The sequence below is a fragment of the Electrona antarctica genome (assembly GCF_951216825.1).
Source record: "Electrona antarctica genome assembly, chromosome: 10".
Classification (NCBI taxonomy): Eukaryota; Metazoa; Chordata; class Actinopteri; order Myctophiformes; family Myctophidae; genus Electrona; species Electrona antarctica.
Genome location: NC_136791.1, coordinates 12,968,810 through 12,995,400, shown reverse-complemented (window position 1 = coordinate 12,995,400; position 26,591 = coordinate 12,968,810). Strand labels below are relative to the sequence as shown.

General features: G+C 41.0%; 1 protein-coding gene across 18 annotated transcripts in view; it reads left to right on the top strand.

Moving 5' to 3' along the window:
* The window catches only part of dst (dystonin), a 155,304-nt gene that overhangs the window by 33,723 nt on the left and 94,990 nt on the right, over window positions 1-26,591 (top strand). For 12 of the 18 annotated variants that reach the window (XM_079513095.1, XM_079513098.1, XM_079513086.1 and 9 more), the window contains 9 exons: window positions 540-575; window positions 2,073-2,150; window positions 7,167-7,259; window positions 20,527-20,693; window positions 21,661-21,773; window positions 23,038-23,144; window positions 23,436-23,555; window positions 23,950-24,045; window positions 24,311-24,438. In XM_079513095.1, the coding sequence (XP_079369221.1) occupies window positions 540-575; window positions 2,073-2,150; window positions 7,167-7,259; window positions 20,527-20,693; window positions 21,661-21,773; window positions 23,038-23,144; window positions 23,436-23,555; window positions 23,950-24,045; window positions 24,311-24,438 (938 nt within the window). Of the gene's footprint in view, window positions 1-539; window positions 576-2,072; window positions 2,151-7,166; window positions 7,260-15,825; window positions 16,251-20,526; window positions 20,694-21,660; window positions 21,774-23,037; window positions 23,145-23,435; window positions 23,556-23,949; window positions 24,046-24,310; window positions 24,439-26,591 lie in introns of those variants that run through there. The other 6 variants (XM_079513097.1, XM_079513092.1, XM_079513094.1 and 3 more) reach the window with 2 other exon arrangements.

The following is a 26,591-nucleotide window of genomic DNA, read 5'->3' as shown; positions in this document are numbered from 1 at the left end:
AAGATTCTGAATAAGAGACCACATAAGGATACCTTGGCAGGCACTCCAGAGTATGGATTTGATCGTTGCCCTATAGGACATCAACATAATGGTCTTGTTGATGTTCTAGGTCAATAATCAAATCCATACTAAGGTATCCGTATGTGATTTGGCGATCTGCCGGTAAAATTAAAATCTCAAATTCAGAATTGGAGATTTGAATTGTCATGTTTTCATTTTGAGTCGGAAGGTATTGATGCATTGTCATATTGTGTTGACGTCGTGTTTTATCCGACACTGTACGTATATTTTAGCGCCACAACTTTTGCATGACAATACTGTGTAGACCCAACACCAGTGAAGCAAAGTTCCATCCACAAAGCCGCTCTCTTTTGGTTTTCACCTGGTTCCTTCTTGTTTCCTCCTGTTTTGTTTCCTCTGTCGTTAATTATTTATTTCTGTTTTCCTGCTCATGTTCTTCTGTATCTTCCTTTGCTTTGCGTTTACCCTGTGTCCATTTCTTTCTTTCTTCTCTGTGTATTCACCTTTTCTTCGGTAAGCCAAGGGAGCGTGATTTTCTGAAGACATTGCGGTTGGTGAGTGCGTCATCAGCATGTGCAGTAGAGCGGCATGGAGACCAATGGGATGGTGATGATGATGATGATGATAAGGGGGTAGGTGTGGCCTCTGCCATCCACCCCCTTGTAACAAAACTAACGCAGTGCGTTCTGTGGTCATTAACAGGAGTGGAGCAACAATCTCAAAAGTGTTATTATGATCATTTGCTATTATATGGCTATAAGATGTCATTTTCTGTGCAATGCTGTGATGTGTTACTGGACAGGAAATACGGTTAAAATGCATTGCTTAGAGTTGCCAGATGATATTGATGATGCTATAGAAATGTGCATATTATCTAAAGACCCAGGCAGGTTCATGTGATCTTATTTGAGTATTAGTATATCATACAAAAAGGTAATGGATACATGTATTAGAGGTATCGTGTCAGACATTGTTGGCCATTGAATGCTGTTCAACATGTGCAATGTTTGTGATTCCAAGGAATGTAGCTACACAAGTACACAGCTTGGGTCTTTACGTCCATTTCAATAGCTTTGCAGATCATTGAGCCATACAAGCACATTATTATTTGCAACCCTATGAATATCAGGACATTTTTCATCTTTTGCTTATGGGACATCTGCTGAACAGCCAAAGCATAGCTTTCATGAAAGAGTATGAGAGGAGAGTAGATTTCACTGAATGTTGTTGCTCTGCTGTGGAGTGGAATGGGATTCCTTAGCAGCCTGTACGTCTTGTCCAGCTGAGAGGGCTTACTGAAGGCAGGGCGTTCTGCTGCCTCTGGGGCGCTGGCTTGTAATGCGTTTTCCATCTCATTACCTCACGCTGTGGTCCATCATTGCCCACGTGCACCAGTCACTAGCGGTTGGCTACTCGCTCAGATAATGCTACTCTGCCATTGTGCTAAAGATTGAACTACCAGTTTTTCATGGATTACTGAAAGATATTATTGGAGTTGGTTTTATCAAGCAGGGTCACTCTGTATGTTTTCATATTTGCACATGAAACTTCTCTGACCTAAGAAGAATGGTGAAAAATGTTCTGAGCAGCGTATACACAATAGACATAGATTTTTAAATCGCTTGTGTTTAGGGCTGCAACTATTGATTATTTTCTTAGTGATTATTCTATTGATTCAACAAGCAATTCTTTTCAATTTGTAATATATGTTATATATCAACGAATGGACGCAGATAAATTCCAATTGACTAAATTGAATTAATTTATGCTACAGTATTTACTGTAATTACATGTACAAACTACATAGAATGCATTTCTGCAGTCTGTGTATTGTGTTGCAGCCCTATTTGTAGAAAATAGCTGCTCTTGTTTTGGATAGAATTTGTCCTGTGCTTCTTCCCTCTGTTGTCTTTACCCTAGCAGATCAGTGGGGTAAGAACGTGGCAGCATGTCCCCTGTACTCATAATACTAATGACATTGTTGGCATTCGTCCTGTGATGGTGAGAGCCTGCAATTACATGACCCTCTCTATCCTCTTCTACGTTCACAGCCTCGGGAAAAGGGAAGGATGCGGTTCCACAGACTCCAGAATGTACAAATTGCACTGGACTATTTAAAGAGGCGGCAGGTAAAAAACATTATACTCTTAATACCTACTACTCATCATTATTGGTTACTGTTATGATGAGTCATCACAGTATGCAGTACTGGAGTTAGCGAATAAGAATACAGTATATGAATCAACCGCACTTTTGGGGACTAGTTTTAGATTAGTAGATTAAGGATTAAGATTGTGTGGTGTCTGACAGTATACCCACTATGAACTTACATAAATAATCTTTTAACCTTTGGCGCACAATGTTAGCCCAGCAGTTTGGTGTTTGAATGAAAAATTAAAATGCATGTAAAACATATTGACCAAAAAGCGACCCTGGCAATTTTCTGTGTTCTGTGCTGTGGAGGCACAGTACAATTATTTCACATGCTATGTAATACTCCACACCATGACACAACTGACTGCTGTGTTTAGTTGTCCAGCATGGCCAAACATGCTCACTTGCTTGTAAGTTATATGGGAATTATGCTGACTGGATTTCACTGTTGCCAGATAAACAGGGTCTGTATACACACACATTGAACGTGTAGCTGCACACTCATAATTCTGACACACAAAGAAGTACTTCAATGGATAGGCTTCATTGGGTCTAAAAGTAGATGTGCCATGCCTGTTGGAGAAACAAGAGATGACATAACTAAACAAATAGAATCAATATATTACAGAAGGAAAATGCTTTCATCAGAGTTAAAGGACCACTTCACCACTTTTCAACTTTTCACCACTTTTCTTCCTATAATTGGTCCTAACTAATGTTCATGATAAAATACCACAATTTTTTTCTACTCAGTCTGTGTCTCATAGGAATGAATGAATGAATGAATTTTATTTGTATACCACCGTATAGCACAAAGTGCTTTACAGACAGGTTATAAAACAGGAATCATAAAAACATAAAAACAACAAAACATCAGAAACAATGAAATATGAAGAAAATAACAGGTCAATAAAACAATTAAAAACAATATTAGGAAAAACACTTAGATGTGTTTTTAAAAGCGTTTTAAAAGAAGACACTGATTCTGCTAACCTAGGCTGTGGGCAGTTCAGAAACCCGTCCACCAGTGACATCATCGATGGTGAATCCAAGCTAATAGAAACGGCAGGATTTCTTTTCCTGAAAAGTTGCAATGCAAAAGTTGAAGCCATCGTTCTCACGATAATACAAATCTAAATATATTTTAAAACAAATCGTTTAAAAAAAAATCTGCCTAATGATGATGTCACTGGTGGACGGGTGTCCGAACTGCCCAAAGCCTTCCAATGAGACACAGACTGAGTAGGAAAAAATGGTGGTGTTTTATCATGAACATTAGTGAGGACCAATTATATGAAGAGATGTTGAAAAGTGGTGAAGTGGTCCTTTAAGTTAAAACATTTCCACTTTTCCAGGAAGTGGCTGCTTGTGCTCCAACAAAGCATTCACTCAGACATACATTGTTTTAACTTTTAGCAGTTGAGAGAACCTGGACTGCAAGATCCACATTAGCCTGAGTTTACTGCGTTTTTATCCACATGAGGAAAAAGTGGTGACAATTGCTAATTCTGATCAGTTTGTCATTTAGTATTTAGTACAATGCTTAGCTTGTGGAAAACAGCTTACTTAAGGCCTATTCATAGTCTGGATTTTCGGTGGTGAGGTGACCACCGCTCCGGTGGTGAGCTGACCACCGGAGCTGAAATAATGTTGAGCGGTGGTGAGTAAAAACAGAGAAGGGCTGGAGCGGTGGCGGTGGTTTGCTCTTCACAGCGGCTCGTGACGTCATGTTGTAGTTCGGTGGTCACCTAACCACCGAAAAGACTATGTATGAGCCTTTAGTCTCCATTACATGTAGGCTACCTTAAGTTATTATAATGCTCGTCTACAACATAATTATTATAGTAGGCTAGTATTCACTATTTGAGAAATATAAACTTACATGAATGCTCTGTATGCTTTTATTGAAAACTCATTGAAAACTCAAAATGGGACATTCTGCATTATGTACTCTACTTTCGCTTGAATAAAACATTTGAGTACTTTTTCCTCCAATGAAAACATGTGTGCACTGCACACCAACCCTCTTTTTTTAAGGAGCAGAGACAAAATTAGGTAACCAACATAAATCAGAAGATATGTCTGGCAAACTTTATTAAATGCTCCAACCTCTGTTCAAGACTCTTAGGTTCCGATGAAGACCTGAACAGTTGTAACATTGTTCTAGAAGAAAAATGGGTTTACATTATTTAATAGAGTAATGTATTGGACAGGCTTCACTTGAATTTGGGCGTGGAGATAAGAGAACTGTGTATGCAAGTAAAAACCTGTCTGCTCATCACTTACGATAATAATGATATTCCTCTAAGTGTCAAGCTTTAAGTGAAGCCCAGCACATATGGGCTGACACTTTTCCTTTTCAACTTCCATAAACCCTGATCAAGATCTGCTATTCATGAAAAATCGTGAAAGTGAATCTTTGAATAGATATTTTAAAGCAGGCATTTTTAACTCAAATCTTTGCTTCTGGGGTTCCCGGGGAACAAAATATTTTGAGATGCGGGTCGGCAGCCAAATACATATAATTGTGGGGATCCTTGACATGAAATAGTTTGAGAACCGCTGATATATCGGCCTCAGTCAGGTCTTAATGGGTTAATAGCAAGGCGTAGGATACCAGGTCCCAATGGAGCACACAGTGACGTCAGGGCTGCAACACTGCTTCATCTGAACTCATGTTTCACTTAACAGTTGATTCATTCAGTGACTTCACTACTGATGATGATTACATGTCCACCCAAAAGTAGTGGTGGAAAAAGGTACTCACGTTTTTCACTTAAGTTAAAGTATCAATACTACGATATAGAAATACTCTGTTACAAGTAAAAGTCCGCAATTCAAAAATATACTTGAGTAAAAGTACAAAAGTAATGGCATCACAATGTACTTAAAGTAACAAAGGTAAAAGTACTCATTATTCAGAATGTCCCGTTTCAAGTTTTCAATTGTATAAAAATCTTTTGAAAATAGCAAATCTACAAGCTCGTAAATCGTCTATTTTTAATTGGCCGAAATGTATATAGGGCTGAAGTAGTTATAATGTATGTTTTGTAATAATAATCCAAATCTACCAAGTAACTAGTAACTAAAGTTTTCAAATAAATGTAGTGGAGTAAGTACAATATTTGGATCAGAGATGTAGTGGAGTAAAAGTATTGTAATACTCAAGTAAAGTTCATAACCTCAACATTGTACTTAAGTACAGTAAATGTACTAGGTTACTTTCCACCACTGCCCAAAACTTGCACTGACACACTTCTCTTTCTCTGAAAAATGACTTAGCCATTGCCTCATGAATGGTAATAAATAATTAACTACTTCATAATAATAAATCAATACGCCTCCCTGCCTGGTCCTCAATCCCAATGATGGCATTACAAAAAAGCAATGCACTACAGTCCATTCTCCACCCCAGTTAGGGGTGCACTCACACGGTTAATGCAATTCTCTGTGCTCGTTGGATGCATGTTGTGTAGTGTCATGGCCGCCCAATGTATTTCCAATGGAGGTCACATGGTTTGACACAACATTGTGTTGTGTGAGGGGGAGGGGCGCAGTCGAAACGCCCCTCCCCCTCACACAACACAATGTTGTGTCAAACCATGTGACCTCCATTGGAAATACATTGGGCGGCCATGACACTACACAACATGCATCCAACGAGCACCAGAATTGCATTAAAGGTGTGAGCTCAGCCCTAGGGGTGCACTCACACGGTTAATGCAATTCTCGTGCTCGTTGGATCAATGCTGTGTAGTATCATGGCCGCCCAATGCATTTCCAATGGAGGTCACATGGTTTGACACAACATTGTGTTGTGTGAGGGGGAGGGGCGCATTCGACTGCGCCCCTCCCCCTCATACAACACAGATCTACAAGCTCACAATGTGTCACATTGCGTAGAAGTAAAAGTATTGGAAATTGGAAATAGTAGAAATACCTCAAAATTGTACTTAAGTTCAGTACTTGAGTACATGCACTTAGTTATTTTACGCCACTGTAAGGCCTGACTCACACCTTTACAAAAGATTGATGTATGCTTGTTGTATGAGACTGATGCAAACTCACAATGCATTTCCAATGGGAGTCACATGGTTTGACACAACATTTGTGTTGTATGAGGGGGTGGGGGGGCAGTCGAAACACAGCCGAAAGCCGTACAACACAAATGTTGTGTCAAACCATGTGACTTCCAGGCAAGATGTAAACAAACCCTTTCATACATCTAGCATGCATCAATGTTGTATGCTAGATGTAAAGGTGTGAGTCGGGCCTTAGGATGTGATGAAGAACATGGCATGGCTGAACTGTTGCCAGTTATGATGCAAGAAGCTCAAGGCTTGAGACAAAGGCCTCACAGTTTCAGGCTTCAATCAACTACCGTTATTCTATTGTTTTAACTGCATAGAAGATATACTGTATTCACACATCATCCATACAAGTACAAAATAAAACCTTACCTGTTTTAGTTTCGTTATATCCCCCAAAGTGATACAAAATATGAATTCATAATTAATAAATGAATTACTCTCAGGCTGACATGGGAAAGACAAATACATTTATCCCAATTTACAGCTATCTTTGAAAAATATGTGGGCTATAAGCTATTTTGATTTTCTCCTCTGTTTAATTATGTGAAGGTAATGGTATTAAACAAATCTCTCAGGATATAACCCGGTACTAATAGATGATATAGTATGATTGTAAAACAGCTTTGGTGTGCATAATTCATAAGTACTAAGAAAGATCAAGACAATATTCCATTTCCAGACAACTGAATGCAGTCTGTTATTAGCTGAACAGGGTCCTTGGCATGCTCATTATAATGCCTATAGTGCCACCTTGTGGTAGTTGTTAGTTCATATCAAATACATCAGACCCAGTCAGAAACAATTACACCAGTTGTTTAAGTGTTGAGAGTTAACTTGTTACATAATAGAGGTGCATGTTTGAAATTATTAAAGATTGGTTGATTTTTTCTTGGTCTTCAGGTCAAACTTGTAAATATCAGGAATGATGACATCACAGACGGTAACCCCAAGTTGACCCTGGGATTGATCTGGACCATAATTCTGCACTTTCAGGTCAGAACTGCTGTCAGGACCATTATCACAAGGTCCATTCACATGTGTATACTATGCCTTTGGTCATTCAAGTAATGCATTGTTAATTGTGAAGGAATTACCTGAATCAATTAATCCGTCATTATTAACCATGTAAGCCTACTATACGCTCACGACAAATAGCGAATATAGCTGATCGACAAGCTCACAATGTGTAGCACTGCAACGCATTGTGAGCTCGTAGATCTGCCATTTTCACTATTTTTGAAAATGTTACATTTCTGAAAGATTATATGTAGCTTGCGGAATTAGTTCAGTCAGATATACTCGAGTGGCTTCATGCTATGCTCAAGGGTGCATATATATTCTTGAGGGGTTAATATGCTGCTTTACTATGTGGGTGTATACAGTCAGTGTTTGCAAGACCCACATGTCATACGCTGATGTGGCAGTCAGCTGACCAATTGGGCGATGGGGTATTTAAGCTCGCCTAGACTGCATTCTTCCTGCCTTCCTTCTGCATATGGTTCCTGGTTGTTGTTATGTGATGTTTGCTCCCACGGTCCACCGCCACCCCAGCACCACCGGTGGGCTCTGTTATTTCTGTTCCCCAAGGGGGGTTGTTATTGTATCTCCCTACTCTTAATGTTTAAAGATGGTGTTTAATTGTGCAGAGCAGGGAGAAAAATGTAGCAGAGCCGAACGCCAAGAGACAATATTATAAGCACCCTTGTATTCTCATTCTATAATAAATAATGGTTAAATCTATTTGTGAGTTATCTGACTGAAATGCCCAAATGTGGGACACCATGGTTGATATGGGCAACAAAGAAAATGAGTAGGAATTATTTAATTAATCATTTATGATGTTATTGTGTCTATTGTTTTTGACACATACTGTGACGTTTTCACATTTTTCAACATAATGAGTTTGACTTTTGATAGCAGGTATATTTATAGACTCATGTTCACGTTTCCTGGCAAATGACAGTGTTTTGGGAATAACTTGCATGTTGCTGTGTGCAGAAATGGAATCAATGAAGTTTTGTTAACTTCCATATAAAGAGGCATGTCCCCTTTTGACCACAAGGTGTCAAAGCAGCCTAGCATTGCATCAAGCTAAATAGAAGTATTATTCTACTCAATGGAGATATAGGTATAATAAGTGCATGGAGGGAACTCCTCCCTGATGATCTTGTGGTTGTTCAAAGTAGGTTAAATAGAATTCTAATTTCAAGAGGTCAAATGTTTGGTGTCAGTTAAATAACCTTTGGCTTTTGTAACCTGAGAAAGCAGAAAAGAAAGTGGGAAATAGTAACACGCATGTGCTCAACCATACATGAGAGTTAGTGGTTCACCATGCAGTAGTACCGGTAGTCTACAAACCCAAGCCTTTTATCTGCAGAACAGGTTTGTCCATGCTTTTGCTTTCTGTTTGTTATGATAAACACAACAGGTACAGTGTGTAGACTATATTGGTCTGGTTATTTGCAGTAGAACAAGAAAAATGCATTTCAACAACTTATGCACTATTCTATTTGTTGTATTGTGAAGAATGTTGAAACCTTTGCCTTTAATGACACGTCCAAAATAGAGACTTATGTGGATGCATGGTCAGAGTGACACATATTTAATGTTGTGTGAACCTGCATGAATCAGAATGTAGCTTTCATGTGAGGTATGTTAATGTTTACAGTTAGCTGTTGGCTAGGCTTATGTCTTGTCTACCATCTCTGTAGGATTGAGGACTGAGCTGTGGCAATTTGTGTTTTTTTTGCCAAAGAGTGTGAGGGGCAGGCCTGTCACAGTTATAAAGCAATTATTTGATATAACCGCAATTATTTTGCATAATATTCGCCAGAATCGTTTCCATTCATCAGTATGAATTCATCTGTTGAAATATATTCATGCGCTTTCCAAACATTTCCAAAAAATGTTTAAAACAGATTTAGTGTAAATGATTAATTATGGCCTGTTTTGGAAATTATTAAAAATTATTTATTTTGATTGGATTTTGATTATTATTATTATTATTATTATTATTTATTTTTTTACAAAGCCTAAAAGGAAAAAACGAATATTCTTTTGTATTCATATGTTCCAATTTTCAATGTAGAAACACAATTACAGTCCTAGTGAGGGGCAGCTGTACAGAGACAGAATCCTATCTGTCTGTCTATCCATGTCCAGATTCTATTAACTGTCCATGCAGCAGCATGTAATAAATATACACTGGCCTGGGCCGTGGCTCAGCGGTCCAGGCACCTTGGCTGGTAATCCAGTCTGGCAGTGTGCCGCGGGTTCGACTCCCAATCCCGACGGTCTTTACTGCATGTCACCTCCCCAACTCTCTCCCCCATTTTCCTGTCAGCCTACTGTCTGTCCCTCCTATAAAAAAATAAAAATAAAATAAAGGCGAAAGCCACAAAAACATACAAAAAAAAGAAGTATTTATACACTATTAAGTATTATCCAATCATTGTCTAATATATATATATATAATATCCAGTAATCTTGGATCCAGCAGTGTGGGCTTTGAAGTCCCCCCCCCCTCTCTTTCTCTCTCTGTCACACGCACACACACACACACACACACACGCACACTTACTCACTTTCTCACAGTCTCTTTCAGTGGATTATTAATATCTTTGGCAGACTGCAGCGCTTCAGACTGGTAGCAGTATCTGACAGGAATGTTTGCAGCAGCTAGCTTGGGCCTTTCAGAATGGCAGCTTTAGCACAGGATATTATGCATCCCGATGCACTTTGTTTTACAGAAAGGTGTCCAGAAATACCACCAGTCTGACCATTCTGATTGGTTTTCCTTGATTTCTTTATATCTATATTCCTTTCCTCTTTCTTGGAAACTGCAAATGATGGTGGGAGCTTGTTGTATACAACTAAGAATTCCACCCACATTCTCTGTACCTGCAAACCTTTAATATGACATTAATGTTGAAGCTGAGTTGAGTTGAGACTGAGAGGTCTAGATCAGGGGTTTCAGGACCCCTTAGCTGAGAGAGAGATGAAGCAGGGACCCCCACTACATATTGGATTCATGTTGAATTTTCAGACATTTAACGACTTCAACCCTCAATAGTTTGTAAACTTGACTTTTGGCTCGGTACTTGTTTTGCTCTTTTTTATCTGTACACCAAACCTCTTCGCCGACAATAGCTGATCGGCCGGGCGCTTGCGACCAGCAGCAATAAGTTTGGTTTGATTGATGTATGTTATATGTGTTTCAAGCCTTATGACCTGCTGTAAAACCAATTGCCCTTCAGGGACACTAATAAATAACCTTGAACCTTCTACAAGCTCAGATCGGCTATTTTATGCTAATGGTCCCCCCAGAATAGAGGTGAAATAGATATGAAATGTGAGATTACCATAATAACAGTAATCCTTAATCATATTCCATCATATTTAAGAACTTTTGGAGAGAAATTAAACAGACTCCGGTCACTTTAGAGTAGACTAGAGCGCTGTGTGTGTGTGTGTGTGTGTGTGTGTGTGTGTGTGTGTGTGTGTGTGTGTGTGTGTGTGTGTGTGTGTGTGTGTGTGTGTGTGTGTGTGTGTGTGTGTGTGTGTGTGTGTGTGTGTGTGTGTGTGTGTGTGTGTGTGTGTGTGTGTGTGTGTGTGTGTGTGTGTGTGTGTGTGGTGTGTCCGTCCAGCTGGTGCTCGTTGACGCTAGTTACCACCAAATTAATTTTGAACCAACCAACCAGAAACATTGCCAAAATGAAGACGTTATTAACACCACAAGACCTGGAAAAACCTATCCACGCTTTTATTTCGTCCCGCTTGGACTATTGGAATTCCTTGTTTACAACATTGAGTCGCTCCTCTATACACCGCCTCCAACTTGTGCAGAATGCGGCTGCTAGACTGTTAACCAATACACAACGAAGGTCACACATTACTCCCGTGCTTGCGGCCTTGCACTGGCTACCAATCGACTCCAGAATTCAATTTAACATTTTATTACTCTCCATGGGCTGGGCCCAATTTATTTAAGTGAACTGGTGCACCCCAAGGTAAATATGAGACACCTTAGATCTTCAGACAAAGGTCTTCTCATTATCCCCACCACTAAGCTGGGAACCAAAGGAGATCGAGCTTACGCATTTGTTGCACCTACGCTGTGGAATGACTTACCACTCTACTTGAGAAATGCTGTGTCTGTTGAGAACTTTAAGAAGCTACTAAAAACTAATTTGTACCGCAAACATTTTGGTTTGCTTCAGTGATTATTTCAATCTTTTGTTGATTTCTATGTACTGTTCTGTTTTTATCTATTTATAGGTACTGTCTTTGCTGCTCTGTTTCTTATTTCATTGTTGGTTTATCTTTGATTGCATGATGTTCTTGTTTTATTCCTATTATTTTATTGTACAGCACCTTGTAACAACTGTTTTGAAAGGCGCTTTATAAATAAAATGACCTTACCTTACCTTACCTTATATATATATATACATAAATCTTTGTGTTTGAGCACAAAATGCATTTTGAGAACCCAGAAATGTTCTGCATTCACAACATAACCCAGTGTTGTTAGTAGGAAAACACAAAAGCACACAGGAGGAAGTGGAATTCTACAGTTGTGGCCCCCTGCCTATAGTCCCTGCCATATATCATTAGTGAGGTAAAATTGGAATATTATGTAATCAATGGAAAACGGCGTTGAGGAATGAATAACTGTAAAGGTTAAAGAAAAGTAGCTCATATCATTCCATCTGACAGGTAGCTTGGGTGATAATGGCGCACACCCCCCACACCTGCTCCTGACGGTCTCACGCAAGCCCTTGAGCATTTCATCCAGGGGATGATGGGCCTGTTTCTTCTTGATTTTGTGAGAATAGCATAGCAGGCAGGGCAGTGAAGGCAGAAGTTGTTGATATTATCCTTACATTCCTCTGCTGGATCAGTATAAGCCCTCCTGGCAGAAGGTTGACATGTGTGAACCCAGCACTGTTTTCAAGGTGCTTTAGATGTCTCTGCTGAAAAATAGTAAAGGAGTGGCAATTTGGCTTCAACAAAATAATGTGTCATCATTTTAATACTAATGTAACATTCAACCATCAACTAGGTTTTTTGTGTGTGTGTGTGCGTGTGCGTGCGCGTGCGTGCGTGCGTGCGTGCGTGCGTGCGTGCGTGCGTGCGTGCGTGCGTGCGCGTGCGTGCGCGCGCGTGCGTGCGTGCGTGCGTGCGTTTTCACTTATATGTATGACCTGAGCTCTGCGCCTGTGGCCAAGTAGGTACACATGCACCAGAAATACAATCAAATGCATCAACAGAGAGAAAGACAAACAGTGCCTTTAACAATAAGGAGTAACCGTGCCAAGTTAAATTTAGCAAGAACATAATTACAACAGCGAGATACTAAAGGAACACCTTCCGGTAAAAGTATGTTATAAAGTTTGAATTAAAAGAGGACACTGAGCTCGCTTGCCTGCTTTCCCCAGGGAAGTTGTTCCAGAGCCTCAGAACCCTGACAATGAAAGCCTTGGTCTTACGTCAGGACAAGAGGGCTGAGAATATCTGGCTGTAAATTGGGGTTAAATGAGAATTCCATGCTAGAAGGCTTTCTTACCTTTCTTACCTTTCTGTGTAGTCGTTACGTCCCCACCAAAGAGGTCCAGGTGTTTTTTTGTGCAAAAATTCCTTATTGGCTATTTCCCCTACCATAAGCCCTCAATGAATTGCATTGAATTGAATGGGAATTGAATGGGGCTATGGGGTGTAATTTGCTTATTTCCATCGAAATAAGTAGTAAAGTGTGCCGCTTGGGATATTATTTACATTATGAAGAGAGGATATATACAAAAGAATAATCATTTTGAGCGATGGAAATAAGTGAATTAGCACAACACCCCATAGTCCCATTCAATTCCCATTCAATTCAATGCATTTAGGGCTTATGGTAGGGGAAATAGCCAATAAGGAGCTTTTGCACAAAATAACACCTGGACCTCTTTGGTGGGGACGTAACAACTACAAAGAAAGGTAATAAAGCCTTTTAGTATGGAATTCTCCTTTAAGCGGTCTGAGATGTACCCTTCAAAGTAATCATTCGTAAAGTCTTAATATTAAAATATAATAATAATTCCAGGCAGCCCATGGTAGTCGCACGGTAGCTGTATGCACACAACAATACACATTGGTATATTTTCATTAAAAAAAACATTCTTGGTGATTTGCCCCCTTACATTTCCTCCAAATTTAATTTGGTAACAAATTGGTCTAAACCTCAGATCAAATGTCTGGCTACAGTGTGTAGTACCAGCCTTTAAATCTGAGGGGGGGTAAAAAGTGTCTCGCTTTCTTTGGCCCCTGGTCGTGGAATGACCTGCAAAATTGGCCATGAAAGTTCCCTTGAGAAGTTTCAAAAGGATCATCTTAAAAGTACAATCCAACACCTGCACATGTGTACTATAGCCTTCGCATATGCCCATATATTTATTGTTTTTTGGTCCCCGTCCATAAATGTTCTTTGTGTATTTGTGTGCAAAATGTATTGTACCCGGTTATTGTTAGTGTACCATTTTGGAGTATTGTTGTATATATTGTATAGGTTTCTTAGGGTATTGTCATGGATTTATTATTGTTTGTATAACTTGACATGTATGATGTAGCTTTGAAGTGTAATTATGTATTCTGCCGCTTGGCCAGTTCCCACTTGAAAAAGAGACGCAGTCTCAATGTGTTTTTACAGGTTAAATAAAGGTTAAATAAAAAATAGAATAAAAACTACACATCTTCAACCTTGGTTTGGAATGTATGTAATGGTTGTGTTATGCAAGTCAGTACGTAGCAGTAAAGCCTGAGCACACAACCTTGACATTGAACTACAGACAGGTCAAATGTTTCTCCAGTGGGTTCTATAATTGGTTTGGCTTCTAACTGACAGCCATTGTGTCCGTGAGTCGTATCCCAGAGTAATCCTGACAGATACTGAGCAGCATCAATACCCCAGGCTTCAGAACGAATACTATCAAACTGCGTTTTTCAGAGATATTTCTCAGATTACTCTGTCTACTAGAGGATACAGTTCATGGTGCTGCAGTCTGTGCAGGCTGCAGTTGCAGTCAGGAGACATTGACCTTCAGGTTAATGTCATTGGTGTCCAAATATTGTAACAGCATACAGTAGTGGTGGCACAGTTATTTTTAGCTGTGTAACCTACTGGAATTTTATTGACTATCGCACAAAAGTTGGTTTGTTATTTGCGACTGAACTCATTCTTAACATTCCGCCTTGTGCCACGCTATGCGTGACAAATTCATAGTGATGTAATGTAATAATAAGTCGCCTTGGTTTTACATGTTGAGTCACTTCCTGGCCAAAGCGTTTGTCCTCTTTTGAACCGCCATGGTGGCGATCCAGTCGGGATAATGGTGTTTGTTTAGACCATTGGACTTAAAGCTCCGCCTCTGGCCCTGCTATTGTAGACAGCCTGATTAATAGGCAAAGTGAAAGCACGTTGTTAGCCGGTGAGGATTTGCTCATGTTGACCCGCGTCACCCTGCCTTTCAAATCTGTTATGATAGTCTGGGGGTTCTGTCTGCTTCATGTAGCCTATAGGAACATCTCAAACTTGCTGAGTCAATTTGTTCTCGTGGCCGGCTGACACGGTCAGCTTCAGATCTTGTCACGTCATCCACCCTTTGCAGTGCATCCCCCCCACATAACTATATACCAGCAGATATATTTACTGAAACCTAACCCCAGGACGGGAGCATGTGGCACTCATGTTTACACTGCAGATGAGGGAGACAAGCCAGGCCAAACAGGTCTGCCTGTCTCACGTTCTCATTCTGTCTCAGCTGTGAGCTGGAGGCGTGCGGGGCTGTCCGTGAGCATTTATGGTGTTTGTGTTGGATTAGCGAAGAAAATGTTTCAAAGGTCAGAGAATGGATTCCCGTGACGGAGCAGAGGCGAGAGAGAAATACGGACAGAGAGACCAATACAGACAGAGGGAGACGGAGAGAGAGAGATCGAAGCTTGTGAAATGCTATCACAAATATCTGTTTTTCTGAAAGACAACAGGAAGAGACACATCCCCCTCTCCCCCCTCTGTGGCCAGTGAGCTATCAGCTGTGATGTGGGACTGTCCACTGCCGGTTCTTTGCCAGCTGTGAGGGGCGGAAATGGCTTGGTGGGACACGAGAGCTCCAGATCAAGTTTGGCTCACTGGTCACTTGGCCTGAAAACTGCAGGGAGGCTCGCTGTCCATGGGAGAATAGGAGTACGTGGCTGACAGCCATGGGCAACATGTGTGGCTGTGTGCGGGGGCCTAAAGAGGAATACTATGTCGACCCCAGAAAAGCTCCTCTCAGCCCTGAAACGAAAGAACTGAGAGGTCGGCGCTATTTCCAGAGGAAGAAGAGGAAATCGGGGGAGTTTCACGCTGCGGCATCACTCAGGAGAAAAGAAAATGTGACTGTTGAAAGCGAGGACCCCCAAAGACTAGCAGAGCTTCACCATGGCCCAGGTACGAGCACGGCCGAGACCATTCCAGGGACGGAGGGAACATCAGAGGGAGAGATGGTCACCAGATCCAGGCTGAGCAGCATAAGCACCGGAATCTACGTCGGAATGGTGCCGGTTCTTGTTTCCAGGGAGCACGGCACCGTGCCTCTCTGCAAGAGGCTAGCGTCCAGACCTGGAAGGTTGCCTGTGTACCACCAGGCCAGCGGCGACAGAAGCTGGTCCACCGCAGAAGGAAAGCTCCGCGGTCTGGTCGCGACCTCCCGGAGTTTTGCGGCAAAGGACGGGCTGCTCGGTAAGAAACTGCTGCGGCGCCAGTTGAGGAGAGCTGTGAGCTTCGGGGCGGTGGAGCACACACTACGAACGCTGAAAGGACATGAGAGCCCCGGAAGTGAAGAAGCACTCGGCAAAATCATATGGAACTCTCAAATCCACAGGAGGGGCAGAAGGAGGTCCCACACGTCCTCTGATTACAGTGAACCTCCCCAGGTCGCTGCCAAATGTCTATCCGCCCCCCACGAGGTAAACCAATGCGTGTTATTTATAGCCATTATGAGGAGGCTGAACAAGTTGAGGAAGGGTTTCTTTAAGACACTGTTTCCCAAACAGTGGGTCAGGACCCATTTGTGGGTCACGGACCAATTGCTATAGTCCTCGAAAACGATAAATAATTAAGAAATAGTGAAAATAGCAGATCTACAAGCATGCATGGGTTGTGAGGTTGTAGTTCTCTCTCCTTTGGGTCTCGACCTGAAAAGTTTGGGAACTGCTGCTGCTTTAAGTGGTGTATCATGAATTTCATGTTGAAAATGTGAGCTTTAGCGTTTTTTTGTTTTGCCGTGTTTGGCGTGCTTCCGTTAGTCAAGTAACACAAACACTAGAGATTGTCAGATTTCAGCTGTTAAAGCTGCTTTACGCTATATGGGCAAAACCAAAAACTAATTCACAGCAAAAATCTAATGGAATTATTTTGGGCACATTCAATTATATTCTGCCTAACGTATTTCTGCAATCCATGTTGTGGAAAAATAGATCTGGTATCATTATTATTATTATATTTACAAATGTTCAGCAACCATAATGGGCCATTTGAGAAATGAATTACCCAAAACGTGATTACTAGCAATCCATATTATTTCTCCTGAATGATTGTCAGTAGGTGCGTTTCCATAAAGCCTTTTTTTTGCGCATTAAGGTTCTTTCGCAAAATCTCCTGGATGGAAACACCTCAAAATGCGCATAAGTCTGCATTTTTCGCAAAAACACTTTTTCGCTAGAAGGTGGCGGATTTGGGGCTATATCGAAAAAGTGAAATGCGCAAATGGGTTATGGAAACACTTGCGGAAAATATTTCTAATTAGAAAGCATTGAACTCGCATTATATCGCTTTTAACAGTTGGAAAAGAAAAAAACACACGCGATGGTGGTGAGTAGCCTATAGTGGACTTGTGGAGTGATCGAACGGGAGGGTGGGTGGGATGTGGATACATAAATTATTAAATTTACACACTCAAGTCTCGAAGCCTCTGTCTGCAGGCTGAGGCTCTTTTGCTCTCCCCGGTGAGGGCGTTCGCCGTTGATCATGAAGTTAGATCGGTGATATTTCTCCTAAACAGCTCGGAACGAAACGGACGAGAGGAGACTAGTCAAAATGGAAATGTACTGTCAAGTCGCAGGGCAGGGGTCCCGATCGTCCCTGTACTTTGAAAACGAAACTATACCAGCTCCTGTCTAGACAAAAACACACGCCTATTTATTTAACAGTCTCACTTGACTGGCAAATAGCGCCATCTAGGCCTACTGCTTATTTAATATCTCCAAAGAAGCGCATTTTGTCAGTGGATGGAAACAAGAAAAATACGCTTTTCTTTTTTCGAATTACTTACTTATTCGCTTCCTATTTTCGAAATGTTTTGATGGAAACCCACCTACTGTCACCAAACCGTGCATTCATTGAACATTGTTGGTGTTGCTGCTACATGCAGAATTTCACTGTGGGGATGGATAACTGTTTATCTTATATTATCTTCTTTGTGGTGTCTTAAGCCCTAAGACACCACATTCGGTGGTCGCCTCTTCACCAAAAACTGGACTATGAATAGGCCTTTTACATGGTCTCTAATAGAGAGTGTTTGACTTCCCAAATGAAAGTTGGAAGTATAGGCGATGAAAGGTTTCTGTTAGTGCTTGTGGGCAGCTGGGCTATGGTTCTATGGTATGCTATGTTATCAGGATGCTGAAAGGGTTGTTATGTAAAGCGACAGTCTGTGTTGATTTTACTGTAGTTGAATAATGGATTCCTGCATGAGAATGGAGATCTTGGAGTTGTTGGAAACCTTGCCTCTGCCAGAGCTGTCTCAGCTTCTGCCAGACCTCCTCCCTGTCAGTGTTGCCTTGTTGGCTTATTTCCCAAAATTTTGGCTTTTTTTTCTTTTCTTTTTCCAGAGTTGTGGGTTGCGTTTTTTTGGGCTTGTTTTATAAAACGCTGTGGCTTCTTTGTCAAATCTAACAAACCAACATTTCTTTGATGTATATACTATAATTCCCTATAGGTTTGGGGGAGTGTAAATCTCATTGAGTGAATTATTATAGACCTACATAGTAATTATAATGATATGTGCACCTAATATTTTATTTATTTGGCCATATTATTGGCTTGTTTTGGCTTTTTCTTATAGGGGAGATTTGGCTTATTTCTTGCAAGATTTGGCTTGTTTTTGGCTTGTGTTTTTTTTTAGGTGTATTGGCTTATTTCAGAGAGAGTTGGTGACACTGCTCCATGTTCAACTCTTATGGAGATGTTTGGTGCAGTCAGTGTCTAGTCCGTGTTGAACCCTTAAGCCTAATTTATACTTGGCTGCATGCCGGTGTCGCTCATCAAAAATAGTAGAACTACAATCTCACAATGTGGCTTATCGTGAGCTTGTAGATCGGCTATTTTCAGGTACGAGACGCGGCAACTTCCGGCAAGTATACATTGGGCGTTGCCGCGTAAATGAAGATGTTTGTTTCAGTGTTGGAGAGTTTGTTGCAGTGTCTAAAACTGTGTTCATGGTGTTTCAGTGTGTCTCCAACAACAAAACATCTCTCATGCAACTGGTGGAGTCTCATCCCTTTGTAGAATTCCCTCATCTCAACCTTTCAAATAGTGGTTCTATTGTTTGGATGGCTCATCATAGATATTAATGTGAATATTCTGTAAAAACAGCTTGTTGCTGGAAGCTTTTGTTCAAACATAAACTGCGTTTGGTAATTTATTAGCCATCTCTGCCTGTTGTCTAGCATTTTCTGCATTTGTCGTGGAACTGGCAATAAAAAAACAAGATAATAGTTGGTTTTAGCCATCAATGTAGCCTTCTATTCTATTTAGTAACTTTAAAAAATCTGCAGGGATTTGGACTAGGCTGCCGCAGCTAGAATGCACATTATTAAATGTTTTTAATGCCAGACTGCTTCCTCACCAAATAAAATGGCAGGCCGTCTAAGGACAGGCCTTTCTGTATTGACATACAGTAGGATGTTACATGTTGATGGCCTTCATTCATAAGGCCATCCTAGGGAAGCGTCTCTCCTATCCCTCTAATAATAGCATGTTAATTTATACATTTGTAACTCAGAGTAAACCCTTATGGGTTCATTCAGGAAGTGTTGCTGTTTTCTGTGTGCCCACTGTTAACTTTATTGTGATGTTATATTGTTTTCCCCTTAATCATGCCTGTGGTCATCGTGTACTGTTTGACCGCAGTTTGACCGCAGTGTTTGTTTAGTGAAAAGAGTAGTATTGTATCCTCCCCGGGAGAGGAAATGTACTTTTATGCAGATGGCTTGCTCAGGTGGCTTTTTGATAAGCGCTTCGTGGGGAGCTGTTGGAGTGTTTTGCTCAATGTTGAACCGGTGATCTTCTGATTACCAGAACGCCTCTATATTACAGCTATAGTCACCCCGACATGTGTGATGATTTATTGTTGCTTTGTAGAAAATAAATAATATCAGTTTACAGCAGTGGTTTTCAACCCCTTTCATATATCAAGGTCCATTATTTATCGACCACCTTTTTGATTTGAATATTTTGTTATCATTGGATGAGATTTTGTCCACAACTCCATGATGTGATGTGGTACCATAATGAAAGATAACAGGCAAACGTCAAAATAACAATTATTCTACATTCTCTAATTGTGTAGACTTCTTGTAACTTTTGAGAGCGCAAAATGAAACCAAATGGACCCGTAAGCAGGGTTTCATTTTAAGGTAGTCTCAAGAGTTAAAGATCCATAAGGGTCCATTTGGTTACCAACTCTCCATCATTTAGCTGGGGACCACCTGGAACCCCCTCAAGGACCACTGGTTGAAAACCACTGGTTTACTGGTTTAGACCAGGGGTTCTCAACGTTTTTGGCCGGGGACCCACGGAAATGCTTTGGCAATGTCTCGGGACCCCCGCCCCGCCCCCTCCCGACCCCCAATATAAATTGACTGCTACAATAACCTTAAACCATTTTGGGCGGGAACCCCTTTTGGTGTTTTAAGCATTGTTATAATTTAGCTATTGAAAAATAGCAGATCTACAAGCTCATAGCGCGCCACCGAGTGGCGCGCTACGAGCTTGTAGGTCTGCTATTTTTGAAAAATCGTGAAAAATAAAATCTTTTTTTATTTTATTTTTGAAAATAATTTCGGGACCCCCTAAAATAATTTGGCGCCCCCCTCCCCCCCCCCCCCCCCGAGGGGTCGCGACCCACGGGTTGAGAACCCCTGGTTTAGACTGAACACCTTTTCGTATCATTGCTTCCAACAGATCTCAGAGATCCATGTGACTGGAGAGTCGGAGGACATGACGGCGAAAGAGAGACTGATGCTCTGGACCAGGCAGATGTCTGAGGGCTACGGCGGCGTGCGCTGCGACAACTTCACTACGTCCTGGAGGGACGGGAGGCTATTCAATGCCATCATTCACAAATATAGGTAAATATAGTATGGGATACTACTGTCCTTCAATTTCAAACGATGTGAGGGGCTTGAAGGAGTAGTTCACCCCAAAAATTACTTAGTACATGCCCCATGAAGCCTTGAATTCATAGATATTTGTTTTGTTTTTGTCGCATTCCTGAGCCAATAATTTGATGACCAGTGGAGTCGACTCCATGCAGTTATATACAGTATAAACTAGAGAGCGGACCCGGAGCACCCCAGCTATTCACTTCAATGGAAGTTGCTCAGTGGTGTTTGAAGCACCCGGAAGACTGCCGGAAGTACCATTATAACTCTATGCCTCGAGCAAGTTGAGAGCGGTCTCAAGTTTGAAGTCAGGGTTGACACACTTTGCGCACATGACGTCACTGAACTTCCGACCACCTCCATGAACGTCCCGGAACTTCCTGCAGTTCCAGCTTTGGCCAGTAGGGTATTGGCAGCTTCAATGTTGGCCAGCCGTTCTGGGGCCTTAGTCAACTCAAAGAGTGTTCATTGAGTCTCCAGAGACTCCGCTGCTTATCACATTATATGGGGTGTGTAATTGAAAATAAGTCATTGGTGAACTACTCCCTTAAAGTGTTCCCATATTACACTTTAATTAACCCATTTTGGACTGAGGTCGATTAAAAAAAAAGGCTTCTAAATCCTAACATTTTTCTGAAAAACTTATGTCAGTGGTGCTCAACCTGTTTCATGTCAAGGACCCCCATAATTATCTCTATTGGGCCATGGACCTCCATCTCAAAATATGTAGTTCCAGGGACCCCACAGAAGCAAATATTTTAACGATTTTTCAAAAATAGAATACAAGCTCGTAGCGCTGAAGTAGAACAGAATTATTAAAACGCCAAAAGGGGTTCCCGCCCAAAATGGGTTAATAAAAACTTTTCAAATAAATATTTTAGCCAATGATCAATTCCTCTCTCTCTCTCTCTCTCTCTCTCTCTCTCCATTGTAGGCCAGACCTGGTTGATATGAGCTATGTATCAACCCAGAGCAACAGATCAAATTTAGAACGAGCCTTTGGCACGGCTGAACAGCTGGGAGTGGCCAGACTACTGGACCCTGAAGGTGAGTCTAGACTCAGTCATCCATACTCTGTATTGTACTTAACTCATTCCCCGCCTAGGGCGGGATTGGACGAGATTAATTAAAGGTATATTCAGTGATTTCACTTAATTCAAATATCACTTATTTTTTCTTATTTTTTGGATAATCCTCCCTACTATAAAGTGTGCTGACCATATAAGGAGTTCCTCCCTGTCCCCAGTGAGCCCCTGGGGTCAAAAAACCCTAGTTTCGGTTTGGGCTTTGGGTGGCAAAGCCTTCATCCAATCAGGATGAGAGGGGCCTTCCTCCAATCATGATCGAGTGGGGCGGGCATTGGTGCACATGCTGTTGGTCTGTTGTACTTCCCCCACTGTAGAGCGTGTGCATGTGCACATCTTGTTACCGGGTGGACCGGGTATTTTTCCAAATCACTGAATGCTCCTTTAATGATCACAGATCGCCAAGGGCGATATTGGACGAGATAAGGGTTTATAATGTTTAACTGTAATGTCCCTTTCTATAATATGGAAAGGTCCATCAAATAAAAGCGTGTGGTAAACAACCCAAAACATAGAAAACCTTGACTAGGTACAGACTCGGTGAACACAGCCTTGCAATAGAGAAAGGCGCCACTATACCAAGACATCAGAGACAAATACATACAAAAGATTACACACTCCCAAAGTGAGTTTGAAAACATGACCAACGACAAAAAGACTCCCATGCCTACAATGTGCGAAGTTAGTATTATGCTAGGCAAAAGATTAGTGCTAATTGTTATTGTTATTGGTATAAAAGCTTTATACCCTGTATATATAACATGTAAATAACACTCAACTCTGTTTACACATACCCCCTCCAACTGTATATACTTTCCCCATTTTTATTATATATAGACACTTGCTTTGGCAATGTAAACGTATGTTTTCGCATGCAAATAAAGCTAATTTGAATAGAATTGAATTGACTAGCAATCAGCTATACTGAGCTATGCTAGTTAACTAGCATTATCCATTACCCATTAACTGCTTACTAGCAGCAAGTTGTTTTCTTATTGACAGATATTATCTAGCCTAGCATAATACTGAAATCATATACTGTATGTACCGAAACAGAGAATTCAGACCAGGGTACTGCTTGGATTGACCAAGCAGCATGTTTGTGAACCCTTGCCTGTCATAATATTATAATGTAAAATACTGCTGATTATTTATTTTACATTCATCAACCCAGTGACACCTTCCTGCATATCCTGAAATCTTAACTGTCTTATTTCTCTCATCAGATGTAGATGTCCAAACTCCTGATGAAAAATCTGTCATCACATACGTCTCAACACTGTATGATGTCTTTCCCAAAGCACCTGAAGGTGTTGATGGAATCAATGCTAATGTAAGTACAGTAGCCTACATGCCTGAAGCCCAATTTATACTTGTGTCGCACTACAAAAATAGCCGACCCTTGTGTTGCACTCCAAAAATAGCCAACCTACAAGCTCACAATGCATTGCCGATGCGTTTAGGTGAAGATAGTTTATGGTGTGCGACAGTGGGCAGGGAATACATTGGGTACAAGAAACATACTTGAATTAACCATGCTGCGGCGTGAGTATGTTATGCTTATTCCATTCCAAAGTGCTGAAAATGATAAATGTCTGACATTCCATTTGTTCTTGTCATGCAGGATGTCGATATCAAATGGGTTGAGTACCAGAACATGATCAAATACCTCAGCCAGTGGATCAAACACAACGTGACTGTAATGTCAGACAGAGCATTCCCCAACAGCCCTGTGGAACTCAAGGTACAGCAACAAGCAAAGTCCATTGAAAACCACTGGAAGGTTTCGCTCTGGCTTTTTTGTTGAAGGATTCTTTTCTTGAAGGCTCGGGTTACCATTTCATCTTAGAAAATGCTGACTGCTGATTATCAGTGTACTGTACAGTGCTCGGCTGAGGATATAATGTAAGCCTTCTGCAAATATCCCATTGGTAGCTTTTAATGTAACTGAATCTTATTCACAAACATGAGAGGGCAGTTTCCACTTGCTGCAAGTAGTCGCTACTAATGGAAAAGGCACTTCCATTTAGGCAATATATGGATTTATTTTGATGATCTTCTGAGTTAAATACACTACTGTATGACTGACATTGACTGTCAACCATTCATTTTTCATGTATTGTTCTTTTTGTACACAGGCACTTTATACACAGTATTTGCAGTTTAAAGAACATGAAATCCCAGTGAAAGAGAATGAGAAGACCAAAATCAAGCATCTATACGAAATGCTCGAGGTATATAGCTACTAATGCATAGTTTTTTCTGTGATTATAATAATTGATTTAATCCTTGCAAGCGTTCTGGTTGTGCATATATGGCAGTAATAGCGTTACTAATAGCGTGTGTGTGTGTGTGTGTGTGTGTGTGTGTGTGTGTGTGTGTGTGTGTGTGTGTGTGTGTGTGTGTGTGTGTGTGTGTGTGTGTGTGTGTGTGTGTGTGTGTGTGTGTGTGTGTGTGTGTGTGTGTGTGTGTGTGTGTGTGTGTGTGTGTGTGTGTCAGATGTGGATTGAGTTTGGACGTATCCAGCTGCCCCCAGGTTTCCACCCTAATGACTTGGAGAAAGAATGGGGTAAACTAATAGTGGCCATGTTGGAGCGCGAGAAGAGCCTGAGGCCAGAGGTGGACAGGTATGAACTAAGTACTGCTAGTACTGTCTCAATGTACACTATGATTTATTAACGTCTTTAAAACATCAATATTGAAACGTATAGGGTTAAAGGAGAGTTTCATACTAGAAGGCTTTACGTCCCCACCAAAGAGGTCCAGGTGTTATTTTGTGCAAAAGCGCATTATTGGCTATTTCCCCTACCATAAGCCCTCAATGAATTTAATTGAATGGGGCATTGGGTTGTTGTGCTAATTCGCTTATTTTTATTTCCATCGCTCAAAAATCATCTTCATAATGTAAATAGTATCCGAAGCAGCACACTTTACTACTTATTTCGATTTTGCACAAAAACCCAACCCCCATTGAGGGCTTATATTAGGGGAAATAGCCAATAATGCACTTTTGCACAAAATAACACCTGGACGTCTTTGGTGGGGACGTAACGACTACAAATAAAATATTTTGTAACACAAGATATTTAGTAACGTGCATGACATACAGAACCCTATTTTGCACGTATTAATGGCCAGGAATGGCTCTTTGAGAGAAAGAGAAACTGCAAAAGCAGACTAACCCTAAGCTAGCATCTGTCTAACAGTAGAATATCTGTACAGTAAAGCTATGAGTATACACTATAGAGTCCTATGTCTACTTAAAATCCAATCTATTCAGTTTGCCTATTGACTTTGGACATATGCACTGTGCATATGAGGGGCACCCTGAATGTGGAATTTATAAGATTCATCAGCATCCGTCTAATAGTAGAATATCTGTACAGTAAAGCTATGAGTATACACTATAGAGTCCTATGTCTACTTAACCCATTTTGACCTGAGATCAGATTCTAAAAATGCTCGTTCTTCGAATTTTCAAAAATAGCAGACCTACAAGCTCGTAGCGCGCCACTCGGTGGCGCGCTATGAGCTTGTAGATCTGCTATTTTTCAATAGCTAAAGCATAACATAATGCTAACACCTAAAGGGGTTCCCGCCCAAAATGGGTTAAAATCCTATCTATTCAGTTTGCCTATTGACTTTGGCACCCTGAATGTGGAATTTATAAGATTGACATGGAGTCCTAGTATATGTCATTGTTCAATGACATGTTTAGATCCTGCTCCCAGGCAGATTTAAAGCTTGTCAGGATGTCTCATACGGCACATACCTGTCAGACCATCGTACACCTCAGATGCCAACCCCTCGCATATCGTATCTGAACAAAGACGTAGATCGGCAGTGTATCTGGTGCCCCAGGGAAATGATAGCGGAGATGAGAGAACATGTCTGACCTGCAAGTACCCGATACCTTGGTATTTGCTAGGTTAAACTTTCCAGAGTGGTTTCATTGATGCTAACCTGTCTTCAATAAAAATATATTTAAAGTGCATATTATTCTGTGCCAATCTTGAAATGCAAGTATTGGAGGTTGAACAATAATAGGCATTGAAAGAGATTAAATAGTATTTTCCTGAAACTGAGCCCACACTTTAACCGTTTGCAAAGTATGTTTGTTTTTCCTGTTTTTTCAATAGTATTTTTTTACACAGTTATTATGCAATTTGATTGTAAACTGATTGGCCACCAGTGATATTTTCATGATGCAGTCATTGCAGTGCCTGCCGTGCCAATCTCTATCAGTTCCATTTTGCACGGTTCAAGGTTTTGTTTCCATTAACCTTTTGTTTGAAGAGTACATGACATTTCTGGCTTTTACACTTGTCAAATGTTAGTGTTGGTCTGCAGATGGGGGGCGTGTTTGGAAAGCACCAAATTAGATTAGTGATGAGCGATGACATGAAAGCGTATCCATTCTTGTAGGGTTCATAATTATGTATTGGCGTGGATGAAGTACCGAGTAAAAATTGGCAAATAACAGAAGCAATGTAGTTTCATAGTACATTATTACATAACTTGTAGAGACTGTGTGCTGTCTCAACACGTACCAAAAAAGGTCAGCTCTAATATATCAAAGAACGCCACAAACTTTTCATGCCCTCAGGCAACATTTTCTTCGAGGGTGGGTTCCATTTCACTGGCTGCGTGGACACGTATGACACTATATAAATGTGAGCGTCCTCTCTCTGTGAGATTGTCACGGTTAGAATGGGGCTGAGGTCTGTAGGTTTAGCGGTGCCGAAGCGGTTATTTTAGCGGCAGGACGGACGTAGGAACA